Raw genomic sequence first — 18,500 nt, forward strand, 5'->3', positions numbered from 1 at the left:
TTCCTTAAACTTACAACCCTATGTTTGCCCCAAGGCTTCTACACAGCTATTCTCCTTGGCTAGAAAGCCAAATTCTCTGAACCTTGGTTGGAAGACTTTCTGGCCAATAAATAACAACTTAAGTGTCACCACTTCAGGGGACCTCCACTGGCTACCTAATCTAATTTGCTATCACAGTATCTTATTTTAGTTTTCTGCATGATAACTTATCAATATCTGGGTATTTTTTGTTTACTGGTTTACTGCCTGTCCCCTGCCAGACTGTCAGTTTCACTAGCACAAAGCCCATATCCATGCTCGATATTTACAGAATAAATGACTAAAATACAGAGGTTATCAAGTTCTTCTCAATGAGTATCTTTGAGTGTCACCAATCTGGTGGTGCCATCAGTAACTATGCTATACAGAACACAATGTTGCATTTTTTTTCCTATGTAACCTTCAGATGTACTATGAAGTTACATTAGTTGTAACTTCCACAGTGCACCCTTGGATTCTTCAAATCCAAAGGGGACATTTTATGACTTCATTAAAAGTTAAAAGGCAAGTTAAGTAGGTTTAGGCAAATCATCTCACCTTTCTGAGCCTATATTTCTGCATCTGAGAAACCAAAGGTGAAAACTAGATCTACTGTTCTTATCTTGAGAGTCCATGCTTCTCAGAAATATCCTCTGCTCAAAAGAGATTCTTTAAACAAGGGTGCAGATAGTCCCTTCCCTCCCCCGATTACAGTCCCCAAGGTTTCTTCTAGCTCTGAAATTTTGACCAAGGGTATCAACTAACATATAAAAATAGGACAATGCACACAACATCAATGTTTCAGTATAGTTGCTGTAATTCTCCTGCAGATACCATTCTAGGAATTGACTTTGGTTGAAGGAGACTAGTAAGATTTAGAATCTGGTTGCCACTGCAAATTAGGACAGTTTGCTAAGTACTATCAAAATAGCCTTTAAAGAAAATAGAAAAGGTGTCCATTGAAGATCGATATATTGGGACTCTCATCATCCCCAACTATAACTACGCTTAAGGGCTCAGAACAAAACTTATGTTTAGAGCTGGCTAACCCTGTTGATAGGTCTTTTTTATGATAAAGTATTATTAATGCAGCTAATGAGCTTAAATAATTAATGGAAATTGTAGTCATTACAGGAATCCTGTACCACTCAAGATGCAAGGCAAAAGGTACAGTTCTACTATAAAGAGATGAAATACAAAATCAAAGAAAATAAACATGAAAAAGTTCTAAAATTTTTAAATGAGTAGAATCATAATTCATTTTCTCAAGTAGAAAAGGTCTAATGCCTCAAACAGTACACAAGTAAGAGGACTTAGAACTAACAAAGTGGTTATTAGCACATTAATATGTTACTTTAAAAATTACTAGTAAAACCTAAAAAATCAGTTTGCAAATATTTTTATAACTAAATTAAAATAGATTCAAAATTTGAATTCAACTAATCTTTTATCCATCAGCATTATGATATAATTTGTTAACCATGGGAAAGAGGGCTAAGAATCATAGCAACTAATTTGGAATATTCACAAAACTCTTAGCATTATGTCACACTTGTGAATACCATCTGTTATTTTTATACTTAAACAAACAAAAAAAGCTCCCAAATACTGGTTCACTAATTCTAAGGCATAATGCATAAAAGTAGTACATATATATAGTGGTAGAGGTAGCAGTCAAAATTGTTTTGATGTTGACATTAACAAATGTTTTTTGAACTTCTTAGGATATAAAGATCCAAAGATGACTAACATCTTTTGCCTGCTCTTGAAGACTTCAGTTTTCCTTTTACCGACCAGGGACATTCTATACCTTGATTTTGCTTCAGACAGGTTAAACAGAGTGCCTTAAACTCCATTTCTACTGTTAGCAGATGTTCTCTCTCAGTCTCCAACATCTGTGGGTTAGAACTGAAGTTCAGGTCAATCCCACCGGATACCCTTAGGAGAGGACTGATAAAAATCATGAGTCCTCTTTGAATTAGTTGAGCTTTTATTCAGTTGTCCTGCTGTTTTCTATCTAATTGGGCTACCTTACCTAGCCCAGTGTGTAAAATTATGACAATTCATAACAATTTAGAATCTGCTATAAAAACTTTGAAATGAAAAAAAGAAAAGCTATCAACTACTCATACCTTTTTATTTAAATCCTATCCTATTTAAAAAAGAAACAGCTTTCAAGTAGTATGTGACTGGAAATGAAGAAGTCAGCATTATCCTCAATCAGAGTAATTAATTTATAAAACAAAAGGATAAGGCAACAACATGCAGTGAGAGCTCCATTTAAATGCCCTGGGACCTAAACTCATTTTGACAAAGCCAACCTGTGAAAGGAGAGCGTGGGGGAGCTCAAACAGGCCCCTCAGTACAGGTGGACAGAATCTGAAGCAGAGGACTACCATCAGCTATGGGTCTTTTCCTGATGGTCCTAAGCCCAAGATCAGTAAAGTGGTGCTGTGTCATTAGAGTTCATATGCTCAGGTCAACCTAGTAACCTGTGTGGGACTTCATCCTAAAAGAGCAGCAACGGGGACCATCTCCCACTGAAGAAAAATGGAGAAATGAAGTGCCTAGTTAACCAAATTCAAGTCTTTAATTGGTCCCCTAATATTCAATACTATTTTACCTAAAAACGCTTCAATAAGTATACATATCTTGTTTTTAAGTGTTACCACATTATTTTGAGCTTAAGTTAAAAATGATGCTTTTAAACACCTTTATATTTAGTCACCACAAACACCATAATAAATAATCACTTGCCAGGCAAACAAAACTAAGATTTTTAAAAGTTAAAAAAAAATCACTTACCCCTTCAGCAAGCTCTAAAAGTGGAAAAGGTTGACATTTGCAACTTGAAACAACTATTTTGTCGCCACTAGAAGATGCTGTTACTAAAAAATTATCTAAATGAAGGGTTATGGAGCATCAAACGATCCATGAACATCTATAGCACTAGACTAAGAATTGCAATTATAAAAGCAAACACACTAGGAAGACAAGCAATAAGTACAGCTTATATATTAGCTTTCAAAAATGGCTCATGTTACTATTAATAATTACTAAGACTAATTCTTTGTTACTACTGCAGGGAAGAGCTATCCTTCTTTCTGGCTCTACTATCACTCAAAAGCTATTTAACCCATGTGAAATACTACTCTGTTTTCAAAGAGTAGGCCGGAGGGCTAATTTTATCCTTCAAGAATGAGAGCATGATAAAAGCAGCACCAGCAACTATCAATCAACCTTTCCATCTACAGAAATTGTTCAAGATATTAACCCAGTGCTTGGTACCAATCTAAACTAGGAAGCAAAGATCCATACTAGTCTCCTATTTTTCTATTAAAAAAAAAAAAAAAGCCTAATTTGTTTCCCAGAACTTGAATTTTTGTGATAGAATGTTTCAATCTTAAAGAATTAATCTTAAATTAAGAATGAATACTACTTAAGAATGAATACTTCTTAAATGAAGAATGAATATTGTAACTTACAAATATTTTATAAACATGTATGGTTAAATAGGAATTGTGTTATGAACGAATTTTAATTTTTATATAAAATTTAACTTAATCTTAATTTAAAATTGTATTTACCTTATTTTACATGAATTATAAGTACAACAATCAGTAAACACAAAGTATTTTAAAACTAAAACAATTAAATACAACAATATAACCAAGAATAAGAGCCTAATTTTGAGAGCCATAACAAATTAAAATATCAGAAGTTTAAATCTGTGCTTTTTAGCAATTAAAATCTGTGAGTAAAAGCAATGGAGAAAGGTTAATTAGACACTCAGAATCCCCAACTGCATTAACTTTTGAATGTTTTGGATAACTTTCAAGTACTCTGCAGAAAGAGCATAGGTTGTAATTTTATTATTATGATTATTATTATTATTATTATTATGCAAACAAAATCATTTCTACCTACATATCACAATAGTGAGAAAAATCATTTCCCTTTCCTTGGCTTCTTCCTCTGTTTACCACTGATGTTCTCCTTAGAATATAGAAAAGGACTGAAATACAACGTGGGTGGCTAATCTTTACTTTTTATTTCTCTTGTAGTTTTAGAAATCATGAGAAAGTGAGGAATATAAGCTAAAGGACAAAAATATAAACATGTAATCTATCTGGCACTTCACATTAACCCCATTCTTGAAATCTATGCTATGTGAACCCCAAGTTGCTAAGGCTGGGAACTTTTTGTTTTTCAGTAATTAACCTCTCTGGAAGTGATCAAAGCCTTATTAGGAATAAGACTGTATGAAGGCTTACAGTGCACATCTGCTCATACAAGAAAGCTATAAGACCAATTTCCAAAAGCCATACAACACTATTTCACAGTCACATCAGTTTTGTTGCTAGACTATTAAGTAGCACATCAGTAAATACCAACTCCTAGTAAAACTCCTTGAAACAAAACTCAACCAAAAAATAATCTTACTATGAATTGCTACTTTTCTCTTATACAGTAAGAGGGAAATTAAGCTCTAAAGATAATGAAAATCTAAAAATAGAGAACAGCAACTTCATATACTTATCACTCTCTTTAAAACACTTTCCCTACTACACATCTGGAGAGTCCTTCAAAAATGCACTCACTTTACCATCAGTTTGATTAACAGAGTACCAAAGTAATTTATTTTACTGACAATACAAAATCAAGGAATGATGAGGTAAATTTAATTCAGTAAGAAAATGTGTCCTTTTTGTTATATACATGCAAGAATAGTTAGGTTCATATAAAACTTTTAATATTTTTGTTCCTGAATCCGTCATATTTTAAAGCTTTTTTTCCTTTCATCAGAAAGTAGAATTTAGTACTTTGGTGTTGATAAAAATCAGACAAATGTTAAAATTTAATTCGTTAAGAAATAGCATAGGAGTTTCACAAAAGAAAATTTCTAACACATCAATTATATAAAACATTTTCATATAAAAGGTGATAAGAGTACTATGGTTACAGCAGCGTTTCTTAACTGGGAGTGATTCAGGCAATTCTGGAAATCTTTTTGGTTGTCACAACTAGAGGCTATTGGTACCTGATGGCAGAAGGCCAACAAACCTTCTCAACATGGTACAATGTGCAGGGGAGTCCCAAAACAAATTTTCTGCTACCAAAAATCAATAGCGCAGAGTTCAAAAACCCTAGTTTACAGTCTTCACTCCCTCATTTTATTTTATCCACATTTAGAAGCTCACCGAGACAGGGAAGGCATCAATAAGAAACATAAAAAACTTACAGAATTCAATCTAGATAATTTTACTATGTCTGTTTAGGAAAAAAATGTAATTTTCATCACACACACACACACACACAGAGAGAGAGAGAGAGAGAGAGAAAGAGAGAGAGAGAGAAACATGGAGAGTACATCGGTAAGATATTGGACAATTTTTTATCTCCTCCCCAACTTGCTTCTGCCTTCAAGTTCTGTCTTTAATTTTCAGTTCAGATTCACAAATATCCAAATGCGGATGCAAAAACTCATTCCAAAACCTTTTAGAATTATTTCCACAATTACCCACCTTATTCCATTTGGTTCAATAAGAAACTTTTGATAACTAGTTCTATGGTGTAGTCATAGTACACATTTTTTTTAATAACAGTGTTTTCGAATGAAGTGATTTGTAACTAAATTTTTAAATGAACCTAACAGATAAAAATCAGAGTGCATTCATATAATATACTGTTTTGTAAACTACTATTTTACGTTTTCTAGCCTTCATAGAAATGCAAAATATATATCTCAGTATGAGGCACAGTATGAGAAAAAGTTTCATTGACAGTGGTTGTTTAACCTAATAAGCGGTTTGTGATTTTGGTTTTTGTTTCTTTGTGTGTGTGTGTGTTTTTTTTTTAAAAGGATACTATTGCTGCTCCAACATATTGAGCTGATTCCACGTGGTGACGTGTGTGGGTTGAATTTATCCACCAATGTCATAGATGAAGCATCCCATATTTTAACATCATCTCCTGATGAAGCAAATCTGAGGTTTTCCTGCATGACTGCGCCTACAAATAGTTTAAAACAATATATTTTTAAAACATTTAATACACATATTCAAAAAAGGTCAAAATCTAATCTAAAACAAGAGGCTCTAACTCGGCCATTTTTGTTCCAAACCGTGCACTCACCAAAGTAGTTGAAGTTATCTTCCTAAAACATAAGCCAGATCATATTATCTTAGCTGGCCCTTCCAATGGCTGCTCATGGTAATTATAATGAAATCCAGCCTCCTTAGCCTGCCTTACGTGTCCTGGGCCCCATGTAACTCTCCTCTTTTCTCTGGCCTTCTGTCTGCCTCATACAAAAGCAAGGTTATTCTCACCTCAGTGTCTCTTCATTTTGCTGCTCCCTTTGCCTAAAACGTTTTCCCCAGATTCCCATTGTCATCTCCTTCTCATCACTCAGGTCTTAGCTCAAATGTTTCCTCCTATGAAAGGCCTTTCCTGACCTCCCCGGCTAAAGCTGGTAAGGGGCTTACCAGGTTACCCTATATCCCACTACCTGATTTCATTTTTTCATAGCACTTCCTACTATCTGAAATTCGGAGTGCAATGGCAGGATCTCTGCTCCGTGCGATCTCGGCTCACCACAACCTCAGCCTCCCGGGTTCAAGAGATTCTCCTGCCTCTGCCTCCCAAGTAACTGGGATTACAGGCACACGCCACCACATCCGGCTAATTTTGTATTTTTAGCAGAGACGGGGTTTCTCCATGTTGGTCAGGCTCGTCTCGAACTTCCGACCTCAGGTGATCAGCCTCCCGAAGTGCTGGGACCACAGGTGTGAGCCACCACACCCGGCCACTATCTTAAATTTTTATTTGTTTTCATAATAATGTCTATCTCCCCATACCAGTCTTGAAACACTCCTGGCACACCACAGCTTTTCAACAAATAATTGTTAATAGGTAACTTCCTAATTTTTTAAGAAATGTCTGATGATAAACTAACATTTCTCCAGGTCAGAATCTAGCCACACCAGTTTTCCCAAATAACTGTAAAATTAGCAATATGGTCAAATGAGATGCCACTAAGTCCCTATACCAATACTTGAACTACAATGCCTTCACTCATTTATTCAGAGTATACAGTTGTAACATGTAATTCTAACAAGGTGATTTCACAAACCAAGGAAGTTTAGAAAACAGAAGGCAAGGAAATTGCTGTAGGCAGGCACTTTAAAGAGTGACAGATAATAATGAACAATAGGTGAGGAAAGAGATGCTCAAAAATACATGGGAGAAGGGAAAGGGAGAAGGCACAGAATGATACCTCCCACATTGCCCTAGTATGGAAAGTGCAAGACTCCTGCACAGCATTAGTGATGTCACAGATAGGTCCCCGAGTCATTAACAGAACATCACACTTATGTCTAGTTTAAACCGTTTCAGAGGACAAGTTAAAGGCATCATTACAGAAACTTTTCACTCTCAAGACAAAAAGTTAAAGTGATTCACTCATTTGCTTCCTTATGTTCCATTCATCGGATACAGTGCTGCTAACATTTAAGTCACCTGTTGAAATGTTAACATAGTGTTTGGATTTGGTGCCTTAAACCTGTGTAACACGTGCCCTCTCGGTTCACAAGTCAAGGAACAATGAATGAATTGCTGGAAAAGCGATCTCTAAGCCTTGTAAACACAACTGCAAGCTGTGTCTACCTGCATCCTACACCAGGCCTGTTGAGCTGCGGGGTGTACTGGGTAGATCACTCAGGCCAGGGCTCAGAAAACCTATATTCGAACGATCTGCTCCAATGTAGGAGACAAAACTCGCCGAGTGATTTAATGTTTTTCACTCTTAAAGCGGAGAGGGCAGCAGGACCATCTGCCCAACTACCCCGGTCTTCTGAGAAGTGAGCACATTTAAGGGAGAGACTTTACATCAGTCCCTCAAAGAGGGTCCCATGGAAAGCGAGCAGTCTGGACACAGGCGGTAACGTCGGCCTGGGTTTAGGGACAGCGGCTACAGGAACCAATTCCACTAGACCACTCGGCTGAAATGCAAGTTCTCCAACTTTCAATCACCAAAAATGCACTTTATTTGCAGGACAACTGCTCAATGGGGGCTACCCTGTAAAATGCATCCGAGTACATGGCAAAAGAGTAGTACTTGAGGTTGACGATAAAAAAAAGAGAGAGGAGAGAGAGAGAGAGAGAGAGAGAGAGCGCGACGGACTTGTGGAGACGAGGCAAACTTTTCGGAGGCAGCACATCCCCCAGAGCCAACACCAACCTTAGCCCAGCTGACCTGGGCCGCCTCTCGGGAGGTGCGCGACCTCGGCCCGCTGCTCCCGGGACGCTTCCGCGCCCAGCGCGCCGCTTCGTCCCTGCCAGGCAACTGCCCGCGGCGCGCGAAGCCCAAGGACCTCCGCCCCGCCCTCCGAGGGGGACGCAGGCGGCCCTGGGATCCGGAGGGTGCACGGACGCGGGGGGCGGCGCCCCACAGATCCCAGCCCCTCCGGAACCTCACCTCTCTGCGGCAACACAACAGGGGGCCGCGGCCCGCTCCGCGATGGGCTTCCGGCTCCCGCTCGGACGGTTAAACTTCGGCGGCCGGAAGTCCCGCCCCGAGTGACGTCACGCAGCAAGGCGCTGCCTGCAGCTGTGGCTCCTTGCCGGACGGGAAAGGGACATAGAGGCTCTGGCCGGGGCAACCACACGGGGGAAGTTATCCCAGTGCCAGGGCGGGAACAGCGGGCCAGGGCGGCTCTCTCTACGCCCCAGCGACGGAGCTCCGGCCACTGGCAACTGCTCTTTTGTCATTCACTTGCTGTCTACTGTGTGCCAGGCACTATGCTAGACTCTTGGGTGTGCAGTGATGGTTTAGCCTGGGGACACAGGAGTACAGTGAATTCTAATGGTGCTTGGCCTCATGGAGTTTACAATCCACTATAGGAGGCTGATGTTATTAGATACTTAAATGGAAAATGAAACTATGATAATGAAAGGTATAAGTTGCATGAAGACCCATAACAAGGGAAACTACTGTAGATGTGGATTTAGGAAAGGATTCCTACATGCAATTTACCAGCCAGGAAATGCACTCAGACTGAGAAATAACCCGAACAGTAAGCATCTGCACTAACCGACTTCAAAACCTATAATCTTTCTTTCTCATCATGCTGCGAGGTCAAGAACATCAAACATCCTCTGGTTGGGAATTCTTTTGAAGGGGATGCTTCAAGGTGGAAAAGGAAGTTGCTGAGCCGAGTTTTCAAATGCCCCTTCCAAAGGGCCTTTTATAGCCCTACTGACAATTTTTGCTAAGAATATTTATCATAATATTAGGGCATTTCTTCTGCAAACTGTGTTATTCTTTCATCACAACTACATGGGGTGTGTTTCTCAACTAGGCCCCAGCTGTCTGCATTCATATTGCAGATAACTGGAAAGTTCTAATAAGTACATTTTTTTTAGAGCAGAAATTAAAATCGTAGCCAAGTTATTGAGGTTCATGGGAAATGGCAAAAGGAGGAAAACAGCAAGCAGCAACTACCTTAATTGTACAGTCTGCAGTTCTTGAGGTTATAAAATCCAATTTGGGCAGGGAGGAGGCCCAGAAAGTTGGGAACTAAGAAAGTAGATTAAGGGAGTGGGGGCCGGGAGAATGGGAGCAAATGGAAAACAGAAAGCTTCAAACAAAAAGTACAATTAATTAAATCTCTGAAAATTGAAACCAGCAGGAAAATTGAGACTAGACTATATGAAAAAATATATATAATAATACATGTAATATAATATATACATACATGATATAATATAAAAATATATGTCTATCTAGTATTTATTGAATACTAAGCATTGTATTTGTGTGTATAAATACAATGTGTATGTATGCAATACATATATAATTTAATCTTTCTAAAAACACATAAAGGATATGCTATTATTTGTCATCACTTTACATACGAGGAAATGGAGGTTAAGTTACTTGCCCAAGGTCACAAGGTTAATAAATGGTAAAGTCAGAAGTTAAACCTGGGACCACAAGACAGCAAAGACTGTTCCACACCATTATGCTGTATAGTCAAGAGCCAAAATACAGTGTAAAAGGCCAAATGGAAACCTCCACTCCTCTGTCCTCCACTGATGCTACAGCTTCACCAAATCTTACTGGCCCTGGAACAGTCCTGTCATTTTTGTTCCTGCCTCTGTGCCTATGTAAGTACTGTTTCCTCAGTTCTGCATAATAGTCTAACAAACAATAGATGCCAAATGTTGGAAGCCTTGCTAATATGTGAATTACATAAATATATACAGCTTTCCAAAAGTAGCCATCAAGACAATATTTCTAGAGAGAAAGAGAACTATTTCGTAATGATAAAAGGGTAAGTAAAACCAAAAGCCATATTAATTTTAAATATTTATGTGAACATAGGAGAATTTTGAAGTATAAGAATAAATATCAAAGCCAAAAGGGGAAAAAGACATACCCGTAGTCATTACTGGGGACATTGACAGAATTTTCTCAATAATTCATAGAACATCCAGATAAGAAAAAAAAATCAGAAAAGATGTGGAAAATCTGTACACTCTCAACTATTTTAACTGACATTTTTAGAACACTATAGCCAACTACTTCAGGATAAACATTATTTTCTAATACACGTAAAGATGGAGTATATATTGGTCTATAAAACAAGCCAATAGATTTTTAACAGAATAAATCTTACAGAGCATGCTCTCTGATCACAACAGTCTTAAATATAAATATAAAACAATACATCTAGAAAAGACCCAAACAGAAATAAAACAATCTTAATTCTAACAACCCATAGGTGAAGGAAGAAATCAAATTACAAATATTAATAATAATAGAAAATATTTGAACTGATTGATAAGTAAAGTGCAACAATAAAAATTCATGGAGACAGCTAAAGCAGTTCTTAGGGAAAAATAATAGGTTTAAATGTTTATATTATGAAAAAAAAGGTCCAAAATCATTGATCTATGCTCTCTCTTAGGAAATTAGAGAACAAATTAAACACAAAGTAAAGATTTGAACTTAGAGAACAAATTAAACACAAAGTAAAGATTTGAGTACCAAACAATGAAATTGAAAAAAGATCAACAGAGAAAAATCAATGAAACCAAAAGCTGATTTTTGAAATGATTAATAAAATTGATAAATCTCTAGCTAGACTTATCAATAAGAAAGAGAAAACACAAATTACCATTACAAAATTGAAAGAAAAACCATCAATATAAATCCAAAGGACATTTACAAAGATAAGGGAATAGAATAAACAACTCCATGTCAATAAATTTGGTCACAACTAAAACAAATGAATACCTTGAAAGACAAATATTAAAACTGACACAAGAAGAAATAGATAATATGAGTACCAATACGTACCATAGAAATTGAATTCAACATTGAGAAAGCCACCTTACAAAGGAACCCCAGGATCAGATGGCTTTACTGTTGAATTCTATCAAACACATAAAGAAATAATACATTTAAGGAAAACAGAAAAAGAGAGAGTATTTGCTAAACCCATTTTTTAGGGGCAGTATTACTCTGAAACTAAACCAGAAAAAGACATTAGAAGAAATAACCATAACTCATAGCCCTTATGTATGAAGACAAAATTACACACACACACACAAGCAAGTAAATCCAGTAATTTATAAAAAGAATGATGATCAAGTGAGATTTATTCCAGAAATGCAAGATTGGTTTAACACTCAAAAATCAATTTAACATAATTCACCAAATTAACAAAATAAGGGAGAAAGCCCATATAATTATATCAATAGATGAAAGAAAAGCATTTAAAAAAGTTTTAACATCTATCCATGATTTAAAATGACAAACTGAAAAAACAAAAGGAAAAAACATCCTCAAGTAGTTAAAGGTCCTCTATAAAAAGCCTACAGAGAGCACCTCAGTTAATGATGAAAGACTGAATGTCTTCTCCTAAGATTAGCACAAGTATACCCAGTGTTACTAGTATTGTTATTCAACATTCTTCTGGAGGCCATTGGCAGTGCAATAAGACAAGAAGAAGAAAAGAAAGAGAAGAGAAAATAGGAAGAGGGGAAAAGAGAAGGAGAAGGAAGAAGAGAAGAAGAAAACAACAACCATACGGAATAGAAGGGAAGAAGTAAAACTCTCTTTATTGCAAAGAGAATGATTGTGTACTGTAAAATCATAAGGAATCCAGAAAAAAAACTAGAGCTGTGTAAATTCAGTAATGCCTGTGCAAGGTCAATGTACATAAATAAAATTCTATATATTAGCAATAAACAATCAGAAAAATTAAAATTACAACTTCATTTCCAATAATATCTAAAAGTATGAAATATTTACACATAAATGTACTAAAATATGTTCAATAACTGTTCATCTAAAACTACAAAACATTGCTGAGAGAAGTTAAAGACCTAAATAATGAAGAGTTATATCATATTCATGAGTTAAAAGATTCAATATTGTTAAGATATCAGGTTTAAATAATGCAATTTGTTGTTTGTATATTATGCACCAATAACTTTATTTTTAAAGGGATCTCAGGAACAGAGTTCCTAATTATTAAGAAATAAAGTGATGGGTCTTCACTTGTAAGAGAAACAGAAAACATGACAAAATACATAATTGTTGAATTTAAGAACCCTGGCTTGAAAGGCCTTAAATATTCTTAAAAAAAAAAAAAAAAGTTACTAAACAAGGTTCCTGCCAGAACACAGGTGTCATAAAAACCACTCTTAAAGGCTAAAATGGGAAAGGAAAAGACTCATATTGACATCGTCATCACCGGACACATAGATTTGCCAAATCCACCACCACTGTTCATCTGATCAACAAATGTGGTGGCAGCAACAAGAACAACAAAAAAAACATCAAAAAATATGAGAAGGAAGCTGCTGAGATGGAAAAGTGTTCCTTCCCATGTCTGGGTCTTGGATAAAATGAAAGCTGAGCTTGAACGTGGTATGATCTTTGATATCTCCCCATGGAAATTTGATGTCTCGGAACACAGATTTTATCATAAACATGAATCCAGGCATATCTCAGGCTAACTCTGCTGTTCTGATTGTTGCTGCTGATGTGGTGAATTTGAAGGTGACATCTCCAAGAATGGGCAAACCCATGAGCATGGTGTTCTAGCTTATACACTGGGTATGAAGCAACCAATTGTTGGTGTTAACAAAATGAACTCCACTGAGCCACCCTATGGCCAGAAGAGGAAATCGCTAAGAACGACAGCACTTATATTAAGCAAATTGGCTACAACCTAGACACTACAGTAGCATTTGTGCCATTTCTGGTTGGAATAGTGACATCATGCTGGAGCCACATGCTAACATGCCTTGGTTCAAGGGATGGAAAGTCACCCATAAAGATGGCCCCAGTGGAAACATGCTGCTTGAAGCTGGACTGCATCATACCACCAACTCACGTAACTAAAAAGCCCCCGTGTCTGCCTCTCCAGGATGTCTACAAAACTGATGGTAGTGGTACTGGGCTTCTGAGCCAAGGGGAGACTGGTATTCTCAAGCCCAATATGGGGGGTCACCTTTGCTCCAGTCAATATTATAACTGAAGTAAAGTCTATTGAAATGTACCATGGGCCAGGCGTTGTGACTCATGCCTGTAATCCCAGCACTTGGGAGGCAGAGGCAGGCAGATCACATGAGGCCAGAAGTTTGAAACCAGCATGGCCAACATGGTGAAACCCCATCTCTACTAAAAATACAAAAATTATCCAGACATGGTGATGCATGCCTGTAATCCCAGCTACTTGGGAGGCTGAAGTGGGAGGATTGCTTAAACCTGGGAAGTGGAGGTTGCAGTGAGCCGAGATCACACCACTACACTCCAGCCTGGGTGACAGAGCAAGACTCCATCTCAAAAAAAGAAATGTACCATGAATGTTTGATTGAAGCTCTTCCTGGAGAAAATGTGGGCTTCAGTGTGAAGAATGTGTCTGTCAAAGATGTTTGTTGTGGCAAAGTTGCTAGTGACAGGAAAAATGACCCACCAATAGCGACAGCTGGCTTCATTGCTCAGGCGATTATCCTGAACCTTCTAGGCCATACTGGTGCTGACCATGCCCCTCTACTGAATTGCCACACAGTTCACATTGCTTGCAAGTTTGCTGAGCTGAAGGAAAAGATTGATCACTATTACAGTAACAAGCTAGAAGATAGCCCTAAATTCTTGAAGTCTGATGATGTTGCCATTGTTGATATGGTTCCTGGCAAACCCACATGTGTTGAGAACTTCTTGGACTAAACTTCTCTGGGTCGTTTTGCTGTTTGTGAGATGAGACAGACAGTTGCTGTGGATGTCATCAAAACAGTGGACAAAAAGACTGCTGGAGCTGGCAAGGTCATCAAGTCTGCCCAGAAACCTCAGAAGGCTAAATGAACACTATTTAGTCTTAATCAGTGGTGGAAGAACAGTGTCAGAACTGTTTGTTTCAATTGGCCTTTAAATTTAATAGTAAAAGACAGGTTGATGGTAACAATGCATCCCAAAACCTTCAGAAGGAAAGGAGAATGTTTTGTGGACCATGTTTGGGTTTGTGTGGCAGTTTTATGTCATTAGATTTTTAAATCAGTACTTTTTAATGGAAACAACTTGACTAAAAATCTGTCACAGAATTTTGAGACCCATTAAAACAAAGTTTAATGAGGGGAAAAAAAAGAAGAATGACTTCCATTCTTAACAGTAACACTAGAATTTACAAGATGGTAGAGTATTTCCATATTTCTGAGCAAAAATGATTACTACTCTAAAATTACATAGCTATCTTATAATTCAAGTGTCAAGAAGGAATAAAAACATTTTCAAACACGTAAAGTCTCAGCAAATTTTCCTCCCGCGTACCTTATCAAGGAGCTACTTGAGGCCGGAAGTGGTGGCTCATACCTCTACTCCCCACTGCTCTGAAGACTGATAGGGGAGACTTGCTGGAGCCCAGGAGTTTGAGACCAGCCTAGGCAACATGGTGAGACCACATCTCTAATGAAAAGAAGCAAGGAAGCTACTTGAGGAATCGATACACCGGAACGAAGGAGTAAACCCAAACAGAGGAAGACAGGACATCCAGCCTCAGAAAGGTGAAGAAAGATCCCAGGATGACAGGTGAGCACTGTGCCCAAAGAGCAACCAGCCAGGGCAGGTAGCAGGTCAAAAGATTCCAGTAATGCATCAGGAAGGGTCACACACACACACACACACACACACCCCTCACATATCGAATTGTATTGAGAAGAGGTTACTGAAGTCTTACAGAAAGAGTAGATTAGGAGATTAATTCATGACTAGACACAGAAAACTAGAAAACCAACCAATTAACCAAATGACAAATAATAATAATAATAATAAAACCACCACTAGGGAATTAAAAAGTTGTACAAGAAAGGAAAAGTGGTAATAACAACCATAATATGTCACATAACCTGGTATGGATACTATTTACATAGTCATTAAAATGTGAACATGCAATGTTAATTTAACCAAAATTATGATACAGCTATAATGGGTTGGTAGGGTTATGGGTAGTATGTATATGTGTGTAGTTGGGGTAGAGGAGGGTGCAGAGAGAACTGATTCTTCATCTTCTATGATGGAAAGACAATAGGTAAAGCCTAAAATTAAAAAAAAATCACAAATTATTATTCCGAGAGATAGAAGATGAATACCAAAAGATGTCAAAGAGAAATAAGTAAAACTATAGGGCTTTAAAATACAAAGTTGTTTTTTAACAAAGCAATCCCTTGACCCTACTTATCACCAACCACTTACGCCTCCCCTAGACACCAGTTCTACCTTCACCATGTCCTGTTGTTTGTCATTATTGTTCTATAAACACACATTTGTGAACCGGCTCCTGACACACTGTGCTGAGTATTGGAGTGACCAAGATGAACAGCATCCCTACCTTGGAGAAGCTCAGATTATATCAAGGTAACAAATACTAGTGATACGAAGTTGCCAATGCTATGATATTTATCAGAGGCTGGGGAGTAATGATGGAGGAAGGAATTAGTACTAGAGTTGGCTTCAAGAGGAAGCAAGATGATATACACTCAAGAAATCAGGGTTTACAGGTACCGTTAGAGGTCCTATTATATGAACACCTGCATCCCTTTCCCCTTCCTTCTTTCCCACAGCCTCTGCTACCCATTGCTTAGGGAACCTGCTGACTCACGTGGTTCTTCCTTGCATATTCTTCTCTTGAACGTTCGCATGGCTCCCTCTGGCATTTTGTTCAGGTTTGTGCTCAAAAATCACCTCTGGAAAGATGCTTTTCCATGGACAACCTTGGAGGGCTATCCAAAATATCCCTCACACCCCACCACATTTTGCCTCTTCACCCTATCCTAATGTATTTGTCTTCAAAGCACATACTCTACAGGACATTATGCATTGATTTACTGGTGTGGTTTGTTTCGTTTCTTCATGGAATGAAGGTGCCACAAGAACGGGTATTTTGTCCTGTTTGCCACTACCCCTGTGCTTGGACTAGTGTCTGGCATGTAGTAGGCACTAAACACCTATTAGCTAAATGAGTCAATGGATGAAGAGTGAATGTCTCCAGTCCAAGTCTCTCACCTGAATGCAGATCCATGTACTCAACGGCTACCATCTCTCTCTGCCCAATCATTTCCCCTTCCAAAGTCTCTCATAGTCACTCACGGGCTCAAGCCAGACATTTGCGAGTCAATTCTGACTTTTCCCTCTTCCTTCCATCTCACAAACATCCAAATAGTGTCAATCACTAAACCCAGTTCATTTCATTGTTGAGTATCTTTCAAGTCTGTCTGCTGCTCACTACCCCGACTGCTCTTACCTTGATTGAGGTTATCCTCATGACCAGACAGTTGAAACAGCCTCTTCCTAACCTTCTTTCTAATCTCCAGTCTTTCATCCCTCCTGCTCTCCTCCAAACTTCTACCATAATGATCACCATAAAATGCAAATCCAATCTCATGACCGCTGTTCTTAAAACATATGCCCTCAGAATAAAGTCCAAACCCCTTTGCCTTGCCCCTAGGCCCTGTGCCTCTACCTGATGCTGATTGCTCTCTGACCCCCTGGCCAGTCACACTCACCACACACACCATGCACCGCCTTGCTTAGCCTTGGACCTTGCTGCTGCCTCTGCTTAGAACACCTCCTCCTGGCTCTTAACAGTTGGACCAGATGGCAAGGGCTGTGGGGAAATTTCCCTTTTTAATGGATGCAGCCATGGCATCCTGTGCCCACCCCCATACACTGTAAACCGTGTTTCTGCTCATTGGCCTCCTCCACTGGACTCTAAGCTCCAGAGACGTAGTGCCTGCCTTTGAAAAATTAGTCTTTGTGTCCCCAGTTCCTAGCATGATGTCCGACACAAAGGAGATATTTAATGAATGTCTGATGAATGAATGAGTGAATGGAGGCATGGATCTGTTTTTAGAATTTAGCAGTAAAGTAGAAAATGGATTGCTGGTGGGGAGTCTGAAAGCACACAGACTAGTTAAGAGGTAATTGACATATTCTAGACAAGATAAAGAGGGCCTGGACTCAGGCAGAGGCAATGGGAATGGAAATGAGGAAGTAGAATTAAGAGACTTTTGCTCAAAAAAAAAAAATTATGAGTAAATTAAATTGATTGAGCACTGTGTACTTTCTGAAGGATGGTTCCAGTGTTTTAAATTTAGACAAAGGGCCAGAAAGCCAGTCATACCCATGAGAAGCAATCAATCACCAAACTTCATCAAAGTGAGAAGAGGTTATTGAAGTAGACAAAGAGGTTAGGGAAGCACATAGAGTTTCTGATACAGAAATAAAAGAGAGGGTTTTAACTGCTGAAGAATCAAGGGACTGACAAGGAGAGTGAAGATTTTAGTACCGAGGATGTAATAACTGGAAAAGTTTGCTTCGGCTCTTAATACAGTAATAAAATTTGCAGACAGCCCACAATATTATACTGACTGGGAAGTTGTGCATTATACAAGCTGCCTTCCATTTTGATGAGACATATGTAAAAGTAAGCAGGCAAGTTTCTGGGATTTACTGGGGGGAAATAACTAACTTCCAGGGCATGTCATAGGATCAATATAGCCTCATTCCATTTACACTGGACATCTCTAGAGCCGTAACGTGATAGGGGTGCTTAAGGGACTTCTGAAATGTGGAAAGATTCTATTATGACATCTGTGCTCTTAGCCAAAGTGTGGGGAAGGGAAAGAAATAGATATTTCCTAGGAGCCTACTATTGTGCAGGGCCTTGTGATTTTTCATCCATCTCCCATCTTCACATAGCTGACTTCAGGAATTCTTTATAAGGATTGTTTTCTTCAAAGACAATGAAAACTTGTAAACACAGTTTTTTAAAATAAATAGGTAATGAATACATGTTTCAAAACATTTAATCAATACAAAAAGGTAGACTTAAAAATAAATCTTCCAGCCCCTGATGGTGAACCACAATTTCCTCTCTCTAGGACAATAAGAATGATTTTTTGTGCATCTTCCA

At 38.2% G+C, this 18,500-nt stretch overlaps 1 protein-coding gene and 1 pseudogene across 3 annotated transcripts in view; one reads left to right on the plus strand and one right to left on the minus strand.

The window, feature by feature from the left end:
- NEDD1 (NEDD1 gamma-tubulin ring complex targeting factor) overlaps positions 1-8,568 on the minus strand; it is a 47,004-nt gene extending 38,436 nt beyond the window's left edge. Inside the window, exons 1-3 of one of the 3 annotated variants that reach the window (XM_010340183.3) lie at positions 8,495-8,568; positions 5,887-6,030; positions 2,824-2,918 (exon numbers count right to left, since the gene is read on the minus strand). In XM_010340183.3, coding sequence (XP_010338485.3) covers positions 2,824-2,918; positions 5,887-6,022 — 231 coding nt within the window. In that variant the 5' untranslated portion in view covers positions 6,023-6,030; positions 8,495-8,568. Of the gene's footprint in view, positions 1-2,823; positions 2,919-5,886; positions 6,031-8,257; positions 8,471-8,494 lie in introns of those variants that run through there. The other 2 variants (XM_010340184.3, XM_074402386.1) reach the window with 2 other exon arrangements.
- Positions 8,569-12,744: 4,176 nt separating this feature from the next.
- On the plus strand, positions 12,745-14,398 carry LOC101051289 (elongation factor 1-alpha 1-like; annotated as a pseudogene).
- The last annotated feature ends 4,102 nt before the right edge of the window (positions 14,399-18,500 follow it).

This window comes from Saimiri boliviensis, chromosome 7 (assembly GCF_048565385.1).
Source record: "Saimiri boliviensis isolate mSaiBol1 chromosome 7, mSaiBol1.pri, whole genome shotgun sequence".
Classification (NCBI taxonomy): domain Eukaryota; kingdom Metazoa; phylum Chordata; class Mammalia; order Primates; family Cebidae; genus Saimiri; species Saimiri boliviensis.